We start from the raw sequence: 18092 nt of genomic DNA on the forward strand, positions 1-18092 counted from the left end.
TGGGCCAGCCGATCATATTTTGTTATAGCCCTGGTGGCACAGTGTGTAAATGCCAGTACTGCAGCCACAATGTTGTGAGTTCGATCTAGCATGACTCCAGGTTGACTTAGCCTTCCATCTTTTTGTAGGTAGGTAAAATGAGTACCCAACTTGTTGGGGTCAATTGGCTAACACATTGTAAACTGCTTAGAGAGTGCTTAGTTAACTATGAAGCGGTAAACAAATGTAAAGTGCTATTGTGATGGAATGTGAAATGGCAAAAGAAGTTCAAAATACAGAACACAGCTGGTTAGCTGGTAAGCCACTTTATATTAAATAAGAAGCAGGAATTTGTGGTGGGGTGAACCACCCCTATATCCAATTTGTAGTCAGTACTCTATAAACCTATTAAATATACAGATTGGTCAGGTGCTGTGAATTACATTTTTTGAGGGAATTAATTAAATATCAGGATTTGTAGGACTCTGACTGACATTATCAAAAGCTATTTCTCCATGCCAGGAGAAATGCAGAAGACACATAAAATTAAAATTAATTAATTAATGTGACAAGAGCTGTAATGCCCTTTTGGGCTAGATGGGACTGCCCTTGCCACACTTGCACCTTTTTGTTTGCTAATGCAAGAGTGGCTGGGTGGCTCTCATCTACTCCAGGAAACCTTCAGGCCTCAAATGCTGCTACATATAGACATTGTGTATTTTCCATGATTGTGCAGTTCCTGAAACTACCTACAGCATTCCTGAATTAGATGGAATCCAATATATCCAGGAAGGATATATCATCTCCTATAGTTTCTAGGTGCCTCAGATTCATTACACACGACTAGCAGCATCTAAGGAGCTTCTGAACCCTTAGTTCTACATAATCTGGGAGACTCTCTCTACTACAGCAACCACCACAGATTCCAAAGCACAGTACTTGAGCCTGCCTGCACATCCCACCGCAATGGCAATACATGCCATCAAAGGTAGATACAAAGGCCACTATTTCTGAGAGTGGGTTCTTTTTATTCTATTTTTTCATTATCTCTGTGGGGGGGGGTGTGTCTTGTCAATATTTTTGGCACACTTAGGTGACAAATTTTATTCTCATCAGAGGAAACTTGTGATAAATGAATAATCTATTTTGTACCTCAATATAAAAATTATCATCCTGACCAGATAGCCACTCTACTGGAGACCAATATATGTATTTCCTGGAATTAGTTGCAGCTTGGCATTATACAAGAACTGCTCTACTTTTGTTTGTATCATAACACCCTTTTATGAAATCCTGGATTTAGCACAACTGTCCTAAATGGTTGGCGGCGGACACACACACAAGAGAAGGGCTTTAATTCGTCCTTTCTTGGAGGAAACATTGCCTCTTGATGCTGCTGGGGCAGGAGGCAGGATGTGCCTCTACCTCAGTGTTTGTTTTAGTTCTTAATATTTCCCTTTTAATGACACCAACAGAAGTGAGAATAACTACATAAGCTACAAGTTGGTATAGTCTCTGTGTTGGATCTGTTGTCATGTCATGTCAGGGCAACAAAGGGGATTCACATAGGCGGGATACAGACGGGCAGGGGAAGACGTCTTGGAGGTGTATTCTGCTGAATACGGAGCCTCCAGACCGCCCGCCCCGGGGGCGTGGCTAAGGTGTATGGGGCTTCCACATGGGGGGCAGTGAAGACGCCTCACCTGGGGCCGTTTCTGACCCGCAGTTTCCATACCGCCGCCTCGGAGGACGCCGCAAAGAGAGAGGCAGCTTCCTCACGGGCGGCCAAAAACGGGGCTTTTTTTTTCTTTTGCCGGCTGGTGGATGCGCAGCTGCGCAGCTGCGGCTCTCAGCACCGGCGGCAGACAGCATATGTGCACATTTAAAGCACCCAAGCCCCTTTAAACTTTTCCCCCCGCCCTGGCCAAGAACAAAGGTGGTCTCCTGCCAGCTGGTGATCAGCTGGTGTTGGCATCCTTGTCTGCTTGCACATTGCCAATGTCACCAGCATCATGGATGCTTCCTCTCCTTTGGTCCCCGCGCTCTTGCTGAATCTGCAGTGCACAGCCACAGCTGTCGCCGCTGCCACCGCTGTCCCCCTGCCATCCCCCATCACCTCCCTTGTACATATGTAAATATTTAAAGTTTTAGCGTTTTTTTATTGTTAGGTGAAAATGGCGCAGGAATGTGTGTAGGGGTGCACTTTAAATTCCAAACTTTCCACGATTCTAGCAGCGCATGCGTACATGCAGCTCTAGGGTTAGGGTTAGGGTTAGGAGTCTTAAAATGTGCTGCAGCTGTGCTGCAGCTTCCACACCTGCATGGCAGCTGACGCTGCAATTAAAGCCTGACTGCAAACTGCGCATGTTCCAGGACCCCGACTCATTTATGCGACGCAGCAGACACAGAGCTTTTAAATGGGCAACTTAAATTAGCGGCGTAACAATTCTGGCGTACCGGTGCAGCAGCTTACAGACGGAGATGCGCAGCTGCGCACTATATAGAAAAGAAGCAGGGAAAAGTAGCACCTTTTTAATGCCGCTTCTTCCCGATTGGGGCGTGCGGGCGGCGTGTTCATGGCAGCATTCAGGTAAGGGCCGTCTGAAGGCTATACCTTCATGACGTCATGAACACACCCCCTTTTGCCCATCTGTATCCCGCCATAGTTAGGATTTAAAGCTGTTCCTGGAACATTCCATTTTGGCTGCCATCATCAGTAAGGACAGCATCAGTGGCAGTTCTGTGCCTGCAGAGCTTTCTGAAAGATTCCTAAAGCAGAAGCTGCTGTCCCACCAATTAGACTCTTCTGTGATGGCTGAGCAGCATTTGTAGTGCAGCAGTTTGTGCCTCAGTGGGCTCTGCAAAAAGGGTGGACTGCACACTAAATTACTCCTGACTTTTGCAAACGTGTTCCTTTTCTGAAAACAGTGGGTTAACAATTTAACAATGAAACACAGCATACATACATCCACAATGAGGAAGTCCAGCCAGCACCAGGCATTAGTGAAATACATCTGAAAGCCATAAGCCACCCACTTCAGAAGCATTTCCAAGATGAAGATGTATGTGAAGACCTTATCTGCATATTCCAACATGGTCTTGATGGTCTTCCGCTGTTCAATATATATATCTTCAAAAGCCTGTGAACAAAGAGGTAGATTTTTCCCCTTGAGTTTTGGTATGACTTATTTTGGGATATACTAAAATTGAAACATTTTTCTATCTATAACTAAAAAACTCATCCTCTCCCTATATAATGGGGTGATCAAAGTATGGCTCACATGCTACAAGCAAATTTCCCAAGATGGCCTCTTCCAGCCCCTCCAAAAACATTTAGTTCCCAAAATGGCAAATCACAGCTCAGAAGCTTCTGGGGGTATGGATTTACCCTCTCAATATAGTTTTTCCAACAGGTCTCGGGGTGAGGGTGGGGTCAGATCTTTAGAAAATGCCAAAACATAGATATTGCTAGGTTTAACTACTGTACTTCAATTAATACTTGATTTGTCAAATCAGAATTTGATAAAAATATGCAATAGTTTTGACAATTATGGCGCCTGTTCATCGTGGAAAGAGATCATTGCTCAGTAGTGAGGGATATGTATAAGGCTCCAGGACCAATCCCTGACTTCTCCAGTTCAAAGGATTAAGTAGCAAGGGATAGGAAGGACTTCTTTGTGAGATTCTGATGAGCTCCTACCAGTTAAAGGTAAACACTACTGGGTTAATTGGACAGGTGATCTGAAAACTCTCTCCCATGCTTCTTTGTTTCATTCTGCGTTACAGAAAAAAACGTTTTCATCAGTAGTAATCATAGTGTTTTAATAACCCACCTAGTGTAAAACCCCACTCAGTGGAAGGCATTCAGAGCTAAAGGAACTTCCAAAACAGATAGCTGTTCAGTTTCTGCTTGAAGATCCCCAGTTAAGGATTGTACACAACCACAAGTATTTTATTCTGTAACTGTTTTTAGACATTTCACCTAGTGTTCAAGTGATATCTCTCTTCCAGTTGCTTCAACTTCTTAGAATAGTCCTGCCGCTGTGGCAGTAGATAAAGAACTTTTGTCCTTAAAAAATGCTGTCATGCCTTCTCATCTGCAGATTATATATACCTTCAGCTTATTTAATTCTCCCAGTACTGGGAACCAAGGTGGCTCAGAACATGATTAAAAACAAATCAAGATTGACACATGTACTCTGTGTGTCTTTACTTGTATCTAATTTAGGAGTTTAGTGCACAGCTAAATAATCCACCTTATCTTGCCCAGTGTGAATCCTCTTCCGGGATGCAGCTGGATATTATCATATGCATTTTGCTGCCAGTGCCACCTCCTGCCTAAAACCTGGCTCCCAGCCTTGCTCAGCTGGCTGATTTGCAAAGTCGGGAGCTTTCTGGCTTTGCAAATCAGCCGACTGAGCTTGGGTTCTAGCTGGGATTTAGGGTTCTTTTAGGTTTTCATTTTCTAGCTGTGAGGAAACTGGCTTTTTAAGACCATCTGTTTCAGGCCTTTGTTTGTTAAATGTGCCTTGATTATGAAAATCATTTACTGGTACATTTGAATTTTTGCCCCCTCATCCCTCTGCTATATACCAGCATGACTATAAATATCTAGCAACTGAGGCTAAACTCCACACATGCTTACTTCAAATTAAACATTTGCCCTCTCTTGTGTCCTCACCTAATATTCCTCTGAAAGTGGTGAGTCTGAGAATAGCCTTCCCTAATAATGCTTAAACCAGGCAGGTTCAGAGAAGGAACCCAGTCCTTCAGATAACATGGACCAAAGATGTATACTGTTTCTAAATCATAATCAACACTTTGAATTCTGCTTAAAAATGGACTGGTAGCACATTAAGGTGCTACAACAAGCAACTTGAGAGCTCCATGTTACTGGCCCTGACCAAAGCATTCTGGGTCACTTGAAGTTTCCAAAGGCTTTCCAAAGGCTTAGCACCACATAGACTGTATCATGATAATTCACAGAAAATTATAAGACGTGTACTACTGTGCATGTGTTATCTTTCCTCATAGGGCATGTTTTCCATACCATAACTATTTTCATTACCCTCTCCTAAACCTTTTCCAGTTTGTCTTCACCTCTACATGCTTCTCAAAGTGTGAAGCCCAAATGTAGCCAGAATAGTGTAGTGGGCCCTTCCCATCCATGGTGTTTTGGCTTCAGGGCCCCCCGGAGATGGGGGAAAAACATGGAAACACAAGGCCTTATTAGTCAATGGGTGGTGATGTACATTAGCCTGTGTTAGCCATTGGTTAATATGGGGTGGGACGATCCACAGGAGATTCAATCCACAGATGGCTAGACTGCCAGTAAAGCAGGCTCACTGTATTTCAAGTCTGTTACAACTACTTCAATTCAAAATGGCACAGAAAAATCTTTGGGAAGCCATTGTACCTACATACCCCTTACTTGCTCCTAAATCAGTGACTTTTCATTTTAGGTGAACTGTTTCTAAGAGTTATAGGCATTTCCTCTATCATGTTCCTCAATTTACCCTCACCCATTTTGCTTTCTTGTTCTACATTCCAGGCTGCCCATCTTTAAATGAGCAGCATAGGTCTGATCTGACTATACAGATATTATGAAAGTACTCCCATATGTCCAGATAATATAAACTAAGAAATAGTTTATCATATGGAAGATTCTGCCTCACTGAAGGAAGCTGGCACAATCATTTAGTGTTGCCAGAGTAAAAACTGGAGAGTTATCATGTACCTTTAATGGGTATGAAGAAGAGGGAATTTAAGCTAGTATTGCTATTTACCTGTTTGTGTGAAAAGCAATAGCTACTGAAATGCCCTCTTCTACACAACTACTAAAGATACAAGAGTACTTTCTAGTTTTCAGTTTGACAGCTCTACAATCATTAGTGTGTTCCTTATACTATACTCATTATTACTATAATGGCTTATACACCGAACTATAGGAGAGAAAACAAAAATAAAAACAAAAACAGCAAGATTGATTTAGAAATTTAACATTAAAAATCTCCAGACTTTTTAAATAATTATTGTTTGGAGTACAGATATTAGCAGATAAATTCCCATGTGGAGTTATGGAGTCCCATTGATCTCTGAGATGTCACTCATATATTTTGAATTTCTAATGCAAAATATTCAGGAAATGTGAATTTTTAAAAGCTATATTGAATGGTAGAAACTCCCTAACAGTCTGATTTGAAACAAAATTGCTACTGTATAAGTAAATGTGAAATTACATGTTGAGACCTAATACCATTTCCCCCCACTCACCCTAATGGGGGTATAACTGACCCAATACTTATTTTAGTGGAGTTCTCAGATCCACAATATATATGCACAGTTCAGGGTGAGATGGGCATAGAACACCACAGGAACATAAAATGGCATGCCACATGGAAAGCTTCAGCAAAAAACCTGGATGATTCTAGGGTCAGCTCTGACCCATAGCAGGGCCAAACATGACCCTCTACCATGCACATATTTCAACATTTGATAACAACACATCCAAATTGATGCTTTATCCCATCTCCATGACAAAGAATAGTTTTCAAATGTTCTGAATTACCAGAGCACCACTGCTGAGGAGAATCATGAAGACAATAAAAGTCTCAAACCAATTATGTTCAACTATTTTGTAACAGGTCTTCCGAAGATTCCACCATATTTTTCCTTTCCCATCTTCTACGCTGACTCGACAACATTCGAACCTCCGCATGCAGCCTGGCAAAAGATGTGAGTGTAATAGATGAAAGTAGAAAGTTATTCTGCAACAAGAACTAACAAATTACACATGCAATAGTCCCTGTATATGCAGGGACAGTCCTAGCTTTATTGCAAGAAAATTTGAGTAAAGATCCCAAGTTATTTTTATTAAGTATAGTAGAACAAGAACTAATTGAAAGAAAACATGGGAAGTTGGTATTTTACATGGTTTGTGCTGCTAGGGTACTATATGCGAGCAGATGGAAAACTGTAGAAATTCTGACTTTGGACCAATGGTTATTTAAACTTTATGAATATATGGAGATGGATAATTTGACATTGAATTTAAGAGGGAAATCAAAAGAAGAACTTTATAGAACATGGGAACCTTTGACTAAATATATGAAAGATAAAAAAGGGAGCTGTGCAGTGATTTTATATGAGGAGTAAAAGGTTCTTTGGGAAATACAAAAAGAAATTAATATAGGGGAAGAAGAGTGGACTAAATGCCATCACAGAGGAAATTAGAATTTGGGAAAAATATATGATGAAAGTTTAATAGACAATTTATGTTCAGGAATGTCACTGTGAGCAGGATGATTCAAACTGAAAAAGGTAGCAGAGAAATAAAATAACTGGTTATCAACTGGAGAGAAATATGAAGCAAGTGCTGAAATGGACTAAATGTACGAAAAAGTGGAAATTGGTTTGTGATATTAATATTGTATAAAATCAATAAAAAATTGTTTAAAAATATTTGTCTGCCACCTGTTCATCATTCTCTTGTCACAACTTTCAGATATGAGAGGGAAAAGGGAACATGCAGTATGAGTGAAGTTGAGAGAGGAGGTAAGCCCTGGAGTGTGGGACAGTTGCTGAAGCGGGGGGGGGGGGGGCTCTTTTTGCTTGCCTCAGAGATTGGGAATTATGGCAAGTTTTGATAGATGCTTACCAGACACCTGTTGCATAATGGTCTGCAAACCATAGAACCAGTGTCTCCTTTTAACTTTCCTGCACATTGTATTGTATCCAAAGGGAAGTTGTATGTGAATCTACACAACTGGTGTATATTATATTAAAGTTGTGGCCACTCCTCTTAACCCACAACACGGTAGCTAGCTTCTTTGTCTTGGCACCAAAGCAACAAAGATCCTACAAAGCTGAAGTCTGATAAACTCTATTTGGACAAGCAAAACCAAAACATTCCTAGTATTTTATTTTACTTGCCTTCAGTAAAACAGGTTTCTGGTTCAAGAGATTCTTCAGGCTCAGCTTCAGGTTGTTCTCCTACTTGGGGAACTCCAACATCAACTGTGCTGCCTTCAGATGAGCTAGATGCATTTAGTTTCTGCAAATAAAGCCCCATACAAAACGATTAATGACTCATCTGTTGCTATAGGGTTGTTTATACTGAATGCATTCCAAAATGCTCTCCATGTGAAATGAAAGGCAGGACTCCTTACATATATACGTAATGCCAGTCTGCTTTCTCTATGTGAGGTCAGAAAAACTAGAAATTATATTCACATGTGTTTTCCTTATGATGTCAAACATCTCAGTATTTTGAAAGAAGGGACCACAGTTTTGAACCAGTTTTGCTAGTCAGGTGAGCCACATACAGGACTGAAAATTCTGAAAATTTTAATCAAGCCAACTGGTTATTAAAATAGTGTAATATAGAGAGCATCATGAATTGCAGCACTCTCCCCCCCCCAATCAAGACCAAATCAACTGAAAACTAAAGGATGTATTTTCATGTCTAATGATGGTAGAATATGCATATGCAGCAAACTATATTTAACCTTTTATTTCCCATTGACATGAAAACACAAATTATCAGTGTGTAAGTACTTCTGAGTTTCTCTAGTTTCAAAAAGGAAAGCAGCATATTAATTCCAGAGCGAGAGCCATTGTTTTGCATTCTCTTTTGCCAATGCACTTGCACAACCAACTGTGCATTTTAAAACTACTTTTTATTCTTAAATGGTACACATATATATCCTCTCAGGACAGTGAAATTCACATATTTTTATCCTGGCAATAAAACAAAATAAAAACCTATTTTGCAGTTAAAGGCATTGTGGCAGCAATGAAAAAGATGCCATTGAAACTTCCAACTCATTGCCTGACACTCTTAAGAGACATTAATGGAATACTGCATGAATAACTGCTGACGAATATGAGTACCATATTGAATAAAAGTAGTGTTGGTCATTGCATTTGGTAGCCTTGTACAATGTTATTACCATGTATAACATTATTAAAATGGCTGCATTGGTAAGTAGCTATCTTTACGTGGGGAATGATGTAAGCAGATGGTGAATAACACATACCTGTGTCAATGTTTAGTTATAAAAGATCATTCTTTATGTAACATTCCAAACAAATCCACTGGCATTATTCATTGGAATCAAGCTTTTTTATTGTTAAAGAACTCTAACCAGCCAAAAGTATTGGTTTGATGAAAAATGTACTTTACCAGTTTTATTCTGTTCCAGTTTGAGAATTATTATTTTTTAAATAGCAGAAAGATTTGGTTACCATTTTCAACTTCACAAAGAAAAAGAAAAAAGCCAAGCTATTTCTACCAATTCAGAATCAGAACCACCATTTCAGTTTATTTCAGGTAGTCTGCCTAACTTACATTTAAAAATAATTAAATCTCTTTCAGAAGGGTGTTTGGCATTTCAGAATGGTGTAATCAATTTCTCTGATGCTCAAACAGATTTTGTTGATTTGATCAGATTATCAACCCTCCCTCCCTCAAATTTTAAATTGGGGAAAACAGAACTAGATCCAAGGCTGTCTTTTAGCTCATCCAAATTCTTAGTTTTTATAGGAATCCAAATATATTAATTTATATCTCCACAGGAAAGTTAATTTTTGTATTTGTAACAAAGAAGATTAATATTTGCAGAACAATTATTCCCATATTAACTAATGTTATAAATGTTGGCACCACATAATATATCTTATAAAACATCAAACATTTCTGCACAGTGTTATTTCTAGTGGCAGATGGAAGCCTCTGCACTGAACATGTTAAAACAATAGTTTTTAAAAAATTACAAAGTACTTTCTTATAACTCTGTATTAACTTTTTAAAAAGTATATCACACAGGGTAAAAGTATCCGTTTATCACTAATAATCTTCTGTAGGACTGATAAGGGAGCCATGTTTTGATAGCGTGATGGAAGCCCTACAGAAACATTTGGTGGCATTTTATCCAAACAGGAGGCAAACTCATTGTGGGAAAGTCTAGCTTGCTCAGGGAAGTTTCAAATACCATGTTCGGGATTTTGTGATATTCAGCACCATTTGTGAAGGGCGCATTCAAATAAATAATTACTGTTTCCTTCCAAATGTAGATAAGAAAGGGCTTTGCTTAAGCATCATCTTAAAAACAAGTAGCCATGTATCCTACATGTATGCACCCTTCATAAATGGCATTCTATGGGGTACTTAATCTGAAGCTAGATTGTAGGTGAAGGGCTAGCTTCCAGCTGAAAGTGTCTGGGCTCAGGTTATGCAGGTATAACACTGAAATTGCAGGGGACTCAACAGCATACAGACAGAGTAGAGTTTAATAATCCAATACACCAGATGAACACATGTATATTTATTATACTTGGCTGCCCCATTAATTCCAATAGAAAGAGACAGTTCATATGTGTAATGGAATGCACGTGAAACTCATATACTCCTATTTCAAACAGTGATAAGAAGTTAATGCCACTTCCCATGCATAAACCTGAGACATACACCAATTCTGCACCACTGGATTGAGATGCATGTTCCTATCATGCTTCTTTATGTAAGCAATCTAAGGTTTTATAATAAATTCAGGACCGTAAACTAATGAGTGCTATTTTTATAGTTTGAAATTGTATATTTTGCTTGCATCATTCCATCCTAAACAGTTTTTATAGCATTAATAATGTTGTCAAAGCCAAGCAAAAAGCCAAAACCAGTTGTTCCCCCGCCCCCCAAAATTAATAATAACAAAATGCTTTCCAGAAAATAAAGTTATTTTTAGGTTGTTTTTATTTTTTGAAGAAAAAAAATGCATTGCTACTGAGTCATAGAATAAAAAAAATATACAAATTAGACAGTTCAGGTTGAATCTCTCTTATCTAGAATTCAAAAAATCCAAAATATTCCAAAAACCTACGTTTTTTTCATGGGTGGCTGTGATAGTGAAACCTTTGCTTTCTGACAGTTCAATGTACACAAACTTTCTTTCATGCTTAAAATTATTAAAAAATTGTCTCTAAAATTATCGTCAGACTATGTGTATAAGATGTATATGCAACATAAATGATTTGTTTGTTTCTATTTAGGTGCCATCTCCAAGATATCTCATTATGTACATATATGTAAATACAGGTATTCTGAAATAAAAATACACACCCTAAAATCAAAAATATTTGTGGTCTCAAACATTTTGGATAAAAGAGAGTCAACCTGTATTGCTTTTTGTCTTATGAAAGAATGTTCAGTTTATTCATCAAACTAGTATGTTAGATATATTGCATGCAAACAAAATTGTCAGGCCAATCTACGTTCATGTTGGATGGAGGATGTGTTTAAATTTCATCCTTCATAAATTAAATATTTCAAGTTTTTCTCAGTCAAAAGTAATATGGTTCTTGTAATGGATGGATGGATGGATGATGGTAATAATAATAATAATAATAATAAGCATCATTATCTGAATAAGATACTGCACAAGTACTAAACAGCTAAGTAAAAAGCACCCAGAGCTTTTTGAGACATAGAAGTTTATCGCACGGACTCTAAAAACAGGCCCATTGATTGAAAAACGGGGGTGCGCATGGGCATGCACGGAACGGGATGGGGCTAAGAACAGTGTTTACCGCACACTGGAATGCTGCTGCCACACATTCCAATCACCGCTGCTGCCACGTGTTCTCAGAAATCGCGCCCTCTGTTATAATGTTCTATCAGATGTAGGATGCGACTGGAAAGTGCGGCAGCAGTGACGGTGTTCCAGTGTGTGGTAAACTCCATTCTTAGCCCCATCCCGTTCCGTGCACACATCCGTTTTGGAATGCAACAGGCCCGTTTTAGGGCCTGTGCAATAAACTTCATATTCAGCTTACTTAAGAAATATTTATAATTAAACCCGGAAAGTTCTGTCTCTGTAACTTTGTATATTTGATAAGTGAGTCTGATAGAACATTATAACAGAAGATGGCCAAACATTACCACCCTTCATCAATGATTTTAATTGGAACTAGAGTTACCTGAAAAATATCAGGAACCAAGGATGGGAGGGAGATGGGTTTTTAAAAGGCGAAGGTGAGGAAGGCTGGAGCATAAATTTGGAGAATGCACACAGGGTATGCTAGAAGTGCTCATTTTTAATTTGCTCAGTGTGCATTTATTTGCATGGGGAAGGGCACATATCAAGCTAAAAACACTGTAAAGGGGCCTGTGCTGTGAGCTGTACTCTAACTTCATGTGATATAGCTCCCTTCTCTATGTCACTTCCTGGGTCAAATAGTGAAAATGGTCTGACTGCCTGTCCCAGAAATTGCATTCAACTGCATTCAAAAGCAGACCTTGTAGATTATTATGCCTGGAACTCAAACACAAAGGAAATCCCGTGAGATAATTATAAATCATTGAGTATACACTGTCTAAGCACATGATTTTAAGAAAGTCATTCATTTCTATGGAGTTTATCACACAGGAGGAATCCTGTGCAGAAACTAAATTTAAACTTAAAACAACCCACAATTGCGGGATGTTTTTCAGGTGATGTTTGCATGAAATGGAAATAACATGAAAACTTGTCAAAACCAGCTCCTTTTTTACTTTCCAAAAGTACAAAGGAGCTTTCTGTTTGGATTATTTTCGTGTTATTTCTCTTTCATGGCAACACATCTGAAAAACATCACCCGAATTTTAAAATCTCATTTCTGCACAGGAGTTTACCAATTCACCCTCCGTGTGATAAACTCCATACCAAGAGCACACATGAGTGGAAAATGATGGTTTATTGCAGTGATGGGCAAATTGGAGGAGTGGGTCTGGACTGGACTGCAACCCTTATTACCCCCTTAGTATTTGCTGTGCTGGCCTACACCTGATGGGAGATGTAGGTGAGGAACATAATACATATATAAACAACTGCATTCTATGTTTTTCTTTTATTGGAGATGGTTATGAGATCAAAACATAAACAATAAAAATAATCTTGCAAGTTAACTAACACTTTCCCCAGGTTTTTAAAACACATCTAACAGAACCTACTGTAACTTAATCCCAGCTAAGTGAGTCCAGGATTGCAAACAGTGGCTAAAACTGTGAAAATTTGTAAAGCTCAACAGGCGCTTCTATAATAGCAGAGGGATTTTCTCTCCACATTTTTAGAAGTGCTTTGCAGTATAGAATGTTAGTTATAAAAATCCTTTAGGAAACATGTCAACATAGGAAGATTTGCAAACAATATGGTATGGGAAAAAAACACATGTTTTTAAAAAGATGGTTAATTCATCAGAATTTAGGCACTGTAGAAACCTTAATGTTCTGTTTGTTTTGCAGTTTAGATGCACCAGAGGTACTAACCCAAGAATTAAGTACATTGGGGTAACATTTTAATATTGTTTTGGTTCCCAGTGCCTTCTGCTTTTCATATATTAAAAAATGATGCAAATAAAAAACAAGGTTTGAAGTATTTTCATGTCAAATTTGTCATCATGTTTTCATACATGGTAGTATGGTATTATAAATCAGATGTGATTTGCAGTTTAGAAAACTGAAGCTAAACTGAGACAATCATGGTTGTCCAGGAATCATTTTAGGAGAGGAAACAATTTCATAACTTTAAATAATAACTCATTAAATAAATTTCATCCCTTTTGGAAATTTAAATAAAATTCAAAAGAAGAAAAAGAAGCTAAACACAGAACATGCCAACAGTATCGATTTCATTTTTTAAAAATTAAAACTTTGGTTTAATAATCTACCAGGATATATAATCAAAGTTGAATTGATGAAGAGAGTTAGTAAAGGAACAGAGAGGGAGAGGCCAATTCATACGAGATGAATAAGATGATTTCTATTAATCATATATCTATGGAAAAATATACTAGTAAAAGTAATGCTTTCTTAAGTCATAATCTGTTTGTCTACAGTGAGTAGAGAAATTATTATTCAACTATGACATTCGGCACATAGTAAAACATTTCGGCACATTGCTTAACAATTCTGCATGTTGCTTAATTACGCTGCATATTATTTAACTATCCTGCAGGAGTGGGGATTGTGTGGTCTATAGGTCCTTTTGTGAGATAACCACCAGAGTCCCCCATTACCTTGAAAAAATCTAGAAAAAAAATAGAGAATCATACTTCTAAATGTCTTCACTGAGTACCATTCTCCTACTAATGCTGCTATTCCCACAATTCTAATACTTTGTTTAGGTCCCAAATAGCATTTCTGGAAAACCAGAAGTGATGTTGTAGTTTTGTCAATGGGGGTGGCAGGGTGGGGCAGAATGGCCTGCAGGTATCTAGGAGGTAGGCAATGGAAGGGCTTTGGCTTCAAATCCATTGCAATTGTCTACCGCTGCTAGAGTGGGTGCAAAACAGGCCGATACACAGAAGGGGGAAAGACTATATTGAGTAATGATGCTTACAGCATGGCATGTATTGCACCTTTGGCAGAGTATGCCTTGAGGAGCTGCTTGCGCAGTTCTGCACGTTTTCTCCAGAAATCACAATTCCCTTGATTGGGATATATGATTTAAAGACAAACTCTTACGTTAAATTTGTTGACCAACAAGAGGGGACTAATTGAAACAATAGGATTTACATAAGTGTTGACTCATTGCTCAAAAATTGGTTCAATGGGCTTATTCCAGTTGGACCTACCACTAGGATCAAGGTTACTATTTGGCATTATATTTTAAAACTTTATGTAGTGACTAGACTAGGTACTATGGCAATTTTTATCCCTGTAGTCTTGAGACTTACAGAAACTGTCAACTCAGCCATCCATATGCACATGTTACTTCCACTGTTTTTGAACGGGGATTTTTGGGTCATGATTGTGACATGGGGGTTAATACTGTAGATCTCTTGGCAGAATTACAACTTTAAATTGATTTTCTCTACATACATTTGGGTTGACAATTTTTAAAAATTATTGGGATGCTATCAATTTTGTAATAGATGATTAGATGACAGAATGTTAGCAACCTATGCACTTAAGCACACAAGACTGGTTACTTTTGTTTAAAAACTCAAAAATCATGCACATCTTCCCACAATTAATTGTTGAAGAGAATAAAATAAAGCTCCATTTGATTAAGCCATGAATCCTTTAACTCAATTTTGCATTTTGTTTCCTAGTCATATCTAACCAAACAAAAGCTTTCAAAGCTGAATAGATAATAGCATGCATTTTGATGTCTTGCTATAAATAAGTGGTAAGGAACACAGATTAATTAGAGCCTGAAATCCTACAAACACTGGGATTGCCAGTCCTGCCTGACCATGCTGTGATGCGAGTCATCAGAATCTGCTGAGAGCAGCCGTGAAGGTTTCTACAATATTGCAATGGATGGGGAAGGAAGATGGCTGAATAGCATGCAGGCCAGTCAATATTCATTTAAACAGTGATCATACAGAGGTAGAACTTGCTTAAGTAACCTGTTTAAAATGGGTGCTGCTCGTTGCTCTGTCTGATAAAAAAAGCACCTGAGCTGCATTCTTGAATGATCCAGCTTGATTTTAATCCTGCGAGAAGTAAGAATGGTAGGAAATGAAGTTTATGATACAGTACCTCTGGCTTCGACTTTGGATTCTCATGTATGACTTGGCTTATATATGCATGTTCTCTAAGATAGCACTGGAAAAGATGTATTCATTTTCTTATTTAATAATGGCCAGCTTAGCCCTCAATAAGCATGCACTATTATCTTATATTTTTATTACCAAAAATAACAGATTAATTGAAGGTGAATCTTTAAAAGGTGGGGTTGCCTGAAGAAGCTGCACTGACTTCTTGTATCGAGAGTTTCAACCTGTAAACCTGAAATTCATGTTGAGATCATGAACAAGGCATTCATACACACATTTTAGATACAACCTTATTGTTTCTATTGAATATAGACAGGATGCAAGAGCTTCACAATTAAAACTTAGAAATGAACGCCACCTTAACTTCTTGACCTAAAGAAATTTTTATCTTAGATACAAATTTAAGTGCATGCAATAGGGCTGACAAAAGTGGTTTAATCACTCTCTCTTCAAAGCAGCCACTCCACACTCAAAAATGCTACACAGAGAAATGTGGAGTCCAGCTGAATGGGGTCAACTGTGGTGTAAGGGACTGAGAGAAGAGGAAGAATCTCCCCAAATCAGATGAAGGCACCTTTTGTGAACAGGGGCTATGCCTGGAACCAACCCTATCGTTCATCAACAGTAAAAATTCAGATGCTTGAAAGCTTCCCCCACCCACCTCACAAATTCTGCCAGAATTGTCTATTCTCAGGGTCAACTTCCCATTTCTCTTCCAGCTCTACTAACTGATCCAGATTACATTGAAAGTACAACACAGACAGAAAATATACTAAGAACAAGATCCCAAGATCACCATGTTTGGCTGACTTCAGAGAGCTGGGTCTTCTGATCTCTTCTTCCCTAAGTGTTAGTTCTCCAGAGGTCAGTGGCAGCCAGAGGAAGAGAGGTTTGCATGTGAGACCATGCAGAGTCTGTGTGATTTATGCAGACTACAGGAGTGCAGCTATGGGGGGGGGCACTGCCCCTCCCAGATTAGATTTGACAAAACTTAATAGGCATAAGTTTATGTTCTAAGGTCTCATCCAGACTCCAGATTTAGCCTTGCCATTGCTATACTAACCAGGGCTTCTTCTTTTAAAAATTCAGGCTTCTTCCTCTTCCTGGTGCTTTTACAAGTCCAACCATGACTTTTTGCACACAGAGCAAGAAGAGGCTCTTTTGAAACCCCAGGAGATTCTGAGACAACAAGGGGTATATTCCATATTTGGTTTCCTTGTCTAGCTTTCTCCTGTACTATTGGCTGATTCTCACTGGTGATGACAGGGGCAAACCTAAGCTCACAGCAAAAAGTCTAGATGGCTACTGCAAGCATGCCATGCTGCAGAGATCCACTCCTCAAGGAGCCTTGGTCTTTCAATGGTTAAATGGTGGCAATGCAGCCACAACATTGTGAGTTAGATTTCAGGGCTCCAAAGTTGACTCAGCCTTCCATTCTTTTGTAGATTGGTACAATGAGTACCCAGCCTGTTGGGGACAACTGGCTTACAGATTGTAAACCACTCAGAAAGTGCTGAGTTCACTGATAAGTGATATAGAAATGTAACCTCCCTCCCTGGGCCCCTAAATCATCTGAACTGAGGTAAAAGTCCTTCCCATTGAAAAAAATGCCAGCTGGCCATACGTTGAAAATGAGAACAGTCACCAAATTACTCCCTAATCTTATATTTTAAAATGTGGAACTAGTACATGCCACACAGATGGTTGTCAGCAGTAGATCAAGGTGTATGTCCTTTCCAGCCTACAGCTTGCGAAATTTTCTATTTGTATTACAACTTCCAGTATCCTCAAACTATCGGGACAGTTGTGGTCCAGAAAAGAATAATTTTTCCAAGCTATGTCCTACCTCAAACAGCCATAGCTTGGGTACTTACAGTATATAGAAAATTATCCAATTATCTTGAGTCACATTAAGTTCTTTTTTATCAAAACTATCCAAGAGAGGCAACGGCCAACAAATTATATGATTGTTTCATATCCACAGGTAAATTCAGGGCAAAGATTTAAAGTACACTGGTACCCCGGGTTACGAAATTAATTCGTTCCGCCGCCGCTTTCGTAACCCGGGATACTTCGTAAGCCGAATAGCCCATAGGCGCTAATGGGGAAAAAGCCGCGGCTTTTAAAACAGCGCCGGGGTTTTTTCGTAACCCGAAAAAACTTCGTAAGCCGAAACAATAAATCCCTATGGGATTTTTTCGTATCCCGAAAATTTCGTAACCTGGGTATTTCGTAACCCGGGGGACCAGTGTATCCAAAGTGTAGAACTAAAACAAGATTGATATGGGCCTAAAACAGATGGGCAAAAAGGATTGCGGTGGGACTGCTATGGCACTGTTTGCACCGCGGCAACCACATGCACCCAGCCCCGATCCTGCCTGCTGCTGCAATCCCAAACTCAGCTGCCAGAAAGTAGCAGATTTTTTTTTTTTTGCTCCTTTTTGGCCCAGTTTTTTTGGGAAGACATGGCGTCAGCACAGTTTCCAGCCACTTTTGGGGTGTGCATCATCTAAACGCTACACCTGAACATGATCAGAAACTGCATCATTTGCCCTGTCTGTTTCAGGCCATGGTTA

At 39.0% G+C, this 18092-nt stretch overlaps 1 protein-coding gene across 1 annotated transcript in view; it reads right to left on the bottom strand.

Moving 5' to 3' along the window:
* Positions 1-18092, bottom strand: part of LOC121916544 (sodium channel protein type 2 subunit alpha) — a 47707-nt gene that overhangs the window by 14468 nt on the left and 15147 nt on the right. Inside the window, exons 7-9 of the mRNA XM_042441787.1 lie at positions 7912-8032; positions 6548-6702; positions 2946-3119 (exon numbers count right to left, since the gene is read on the bottom strand). Coding sequence (XP_042297721.1) covers positions 2946-3119; positions 6548-6702; positions 7912-8032 — 450 coding nt within the window. The remainder of the gene's footprint in view (positions 1-2945; positions 3120-6547; positions 6703-7911; positions 8033-18092) is intronic.

The sequence above is a fragment of the Sceloporus undulatus genome, chromosome 1, assembly GCF_019175285.1.
Source record: "Sceloporus undulatus isolate JIND9_A2432 ecotype Alabama chromosome 1, SceUnd_v1.1, whole genome shotgun sequence".
Lineage (NCBI taxonomy): Eukaryota > Metazoa > Chordata > Lepidosauria > Squamata > Phrynosomatidae > Sceloporus > Sceloporus undulatus.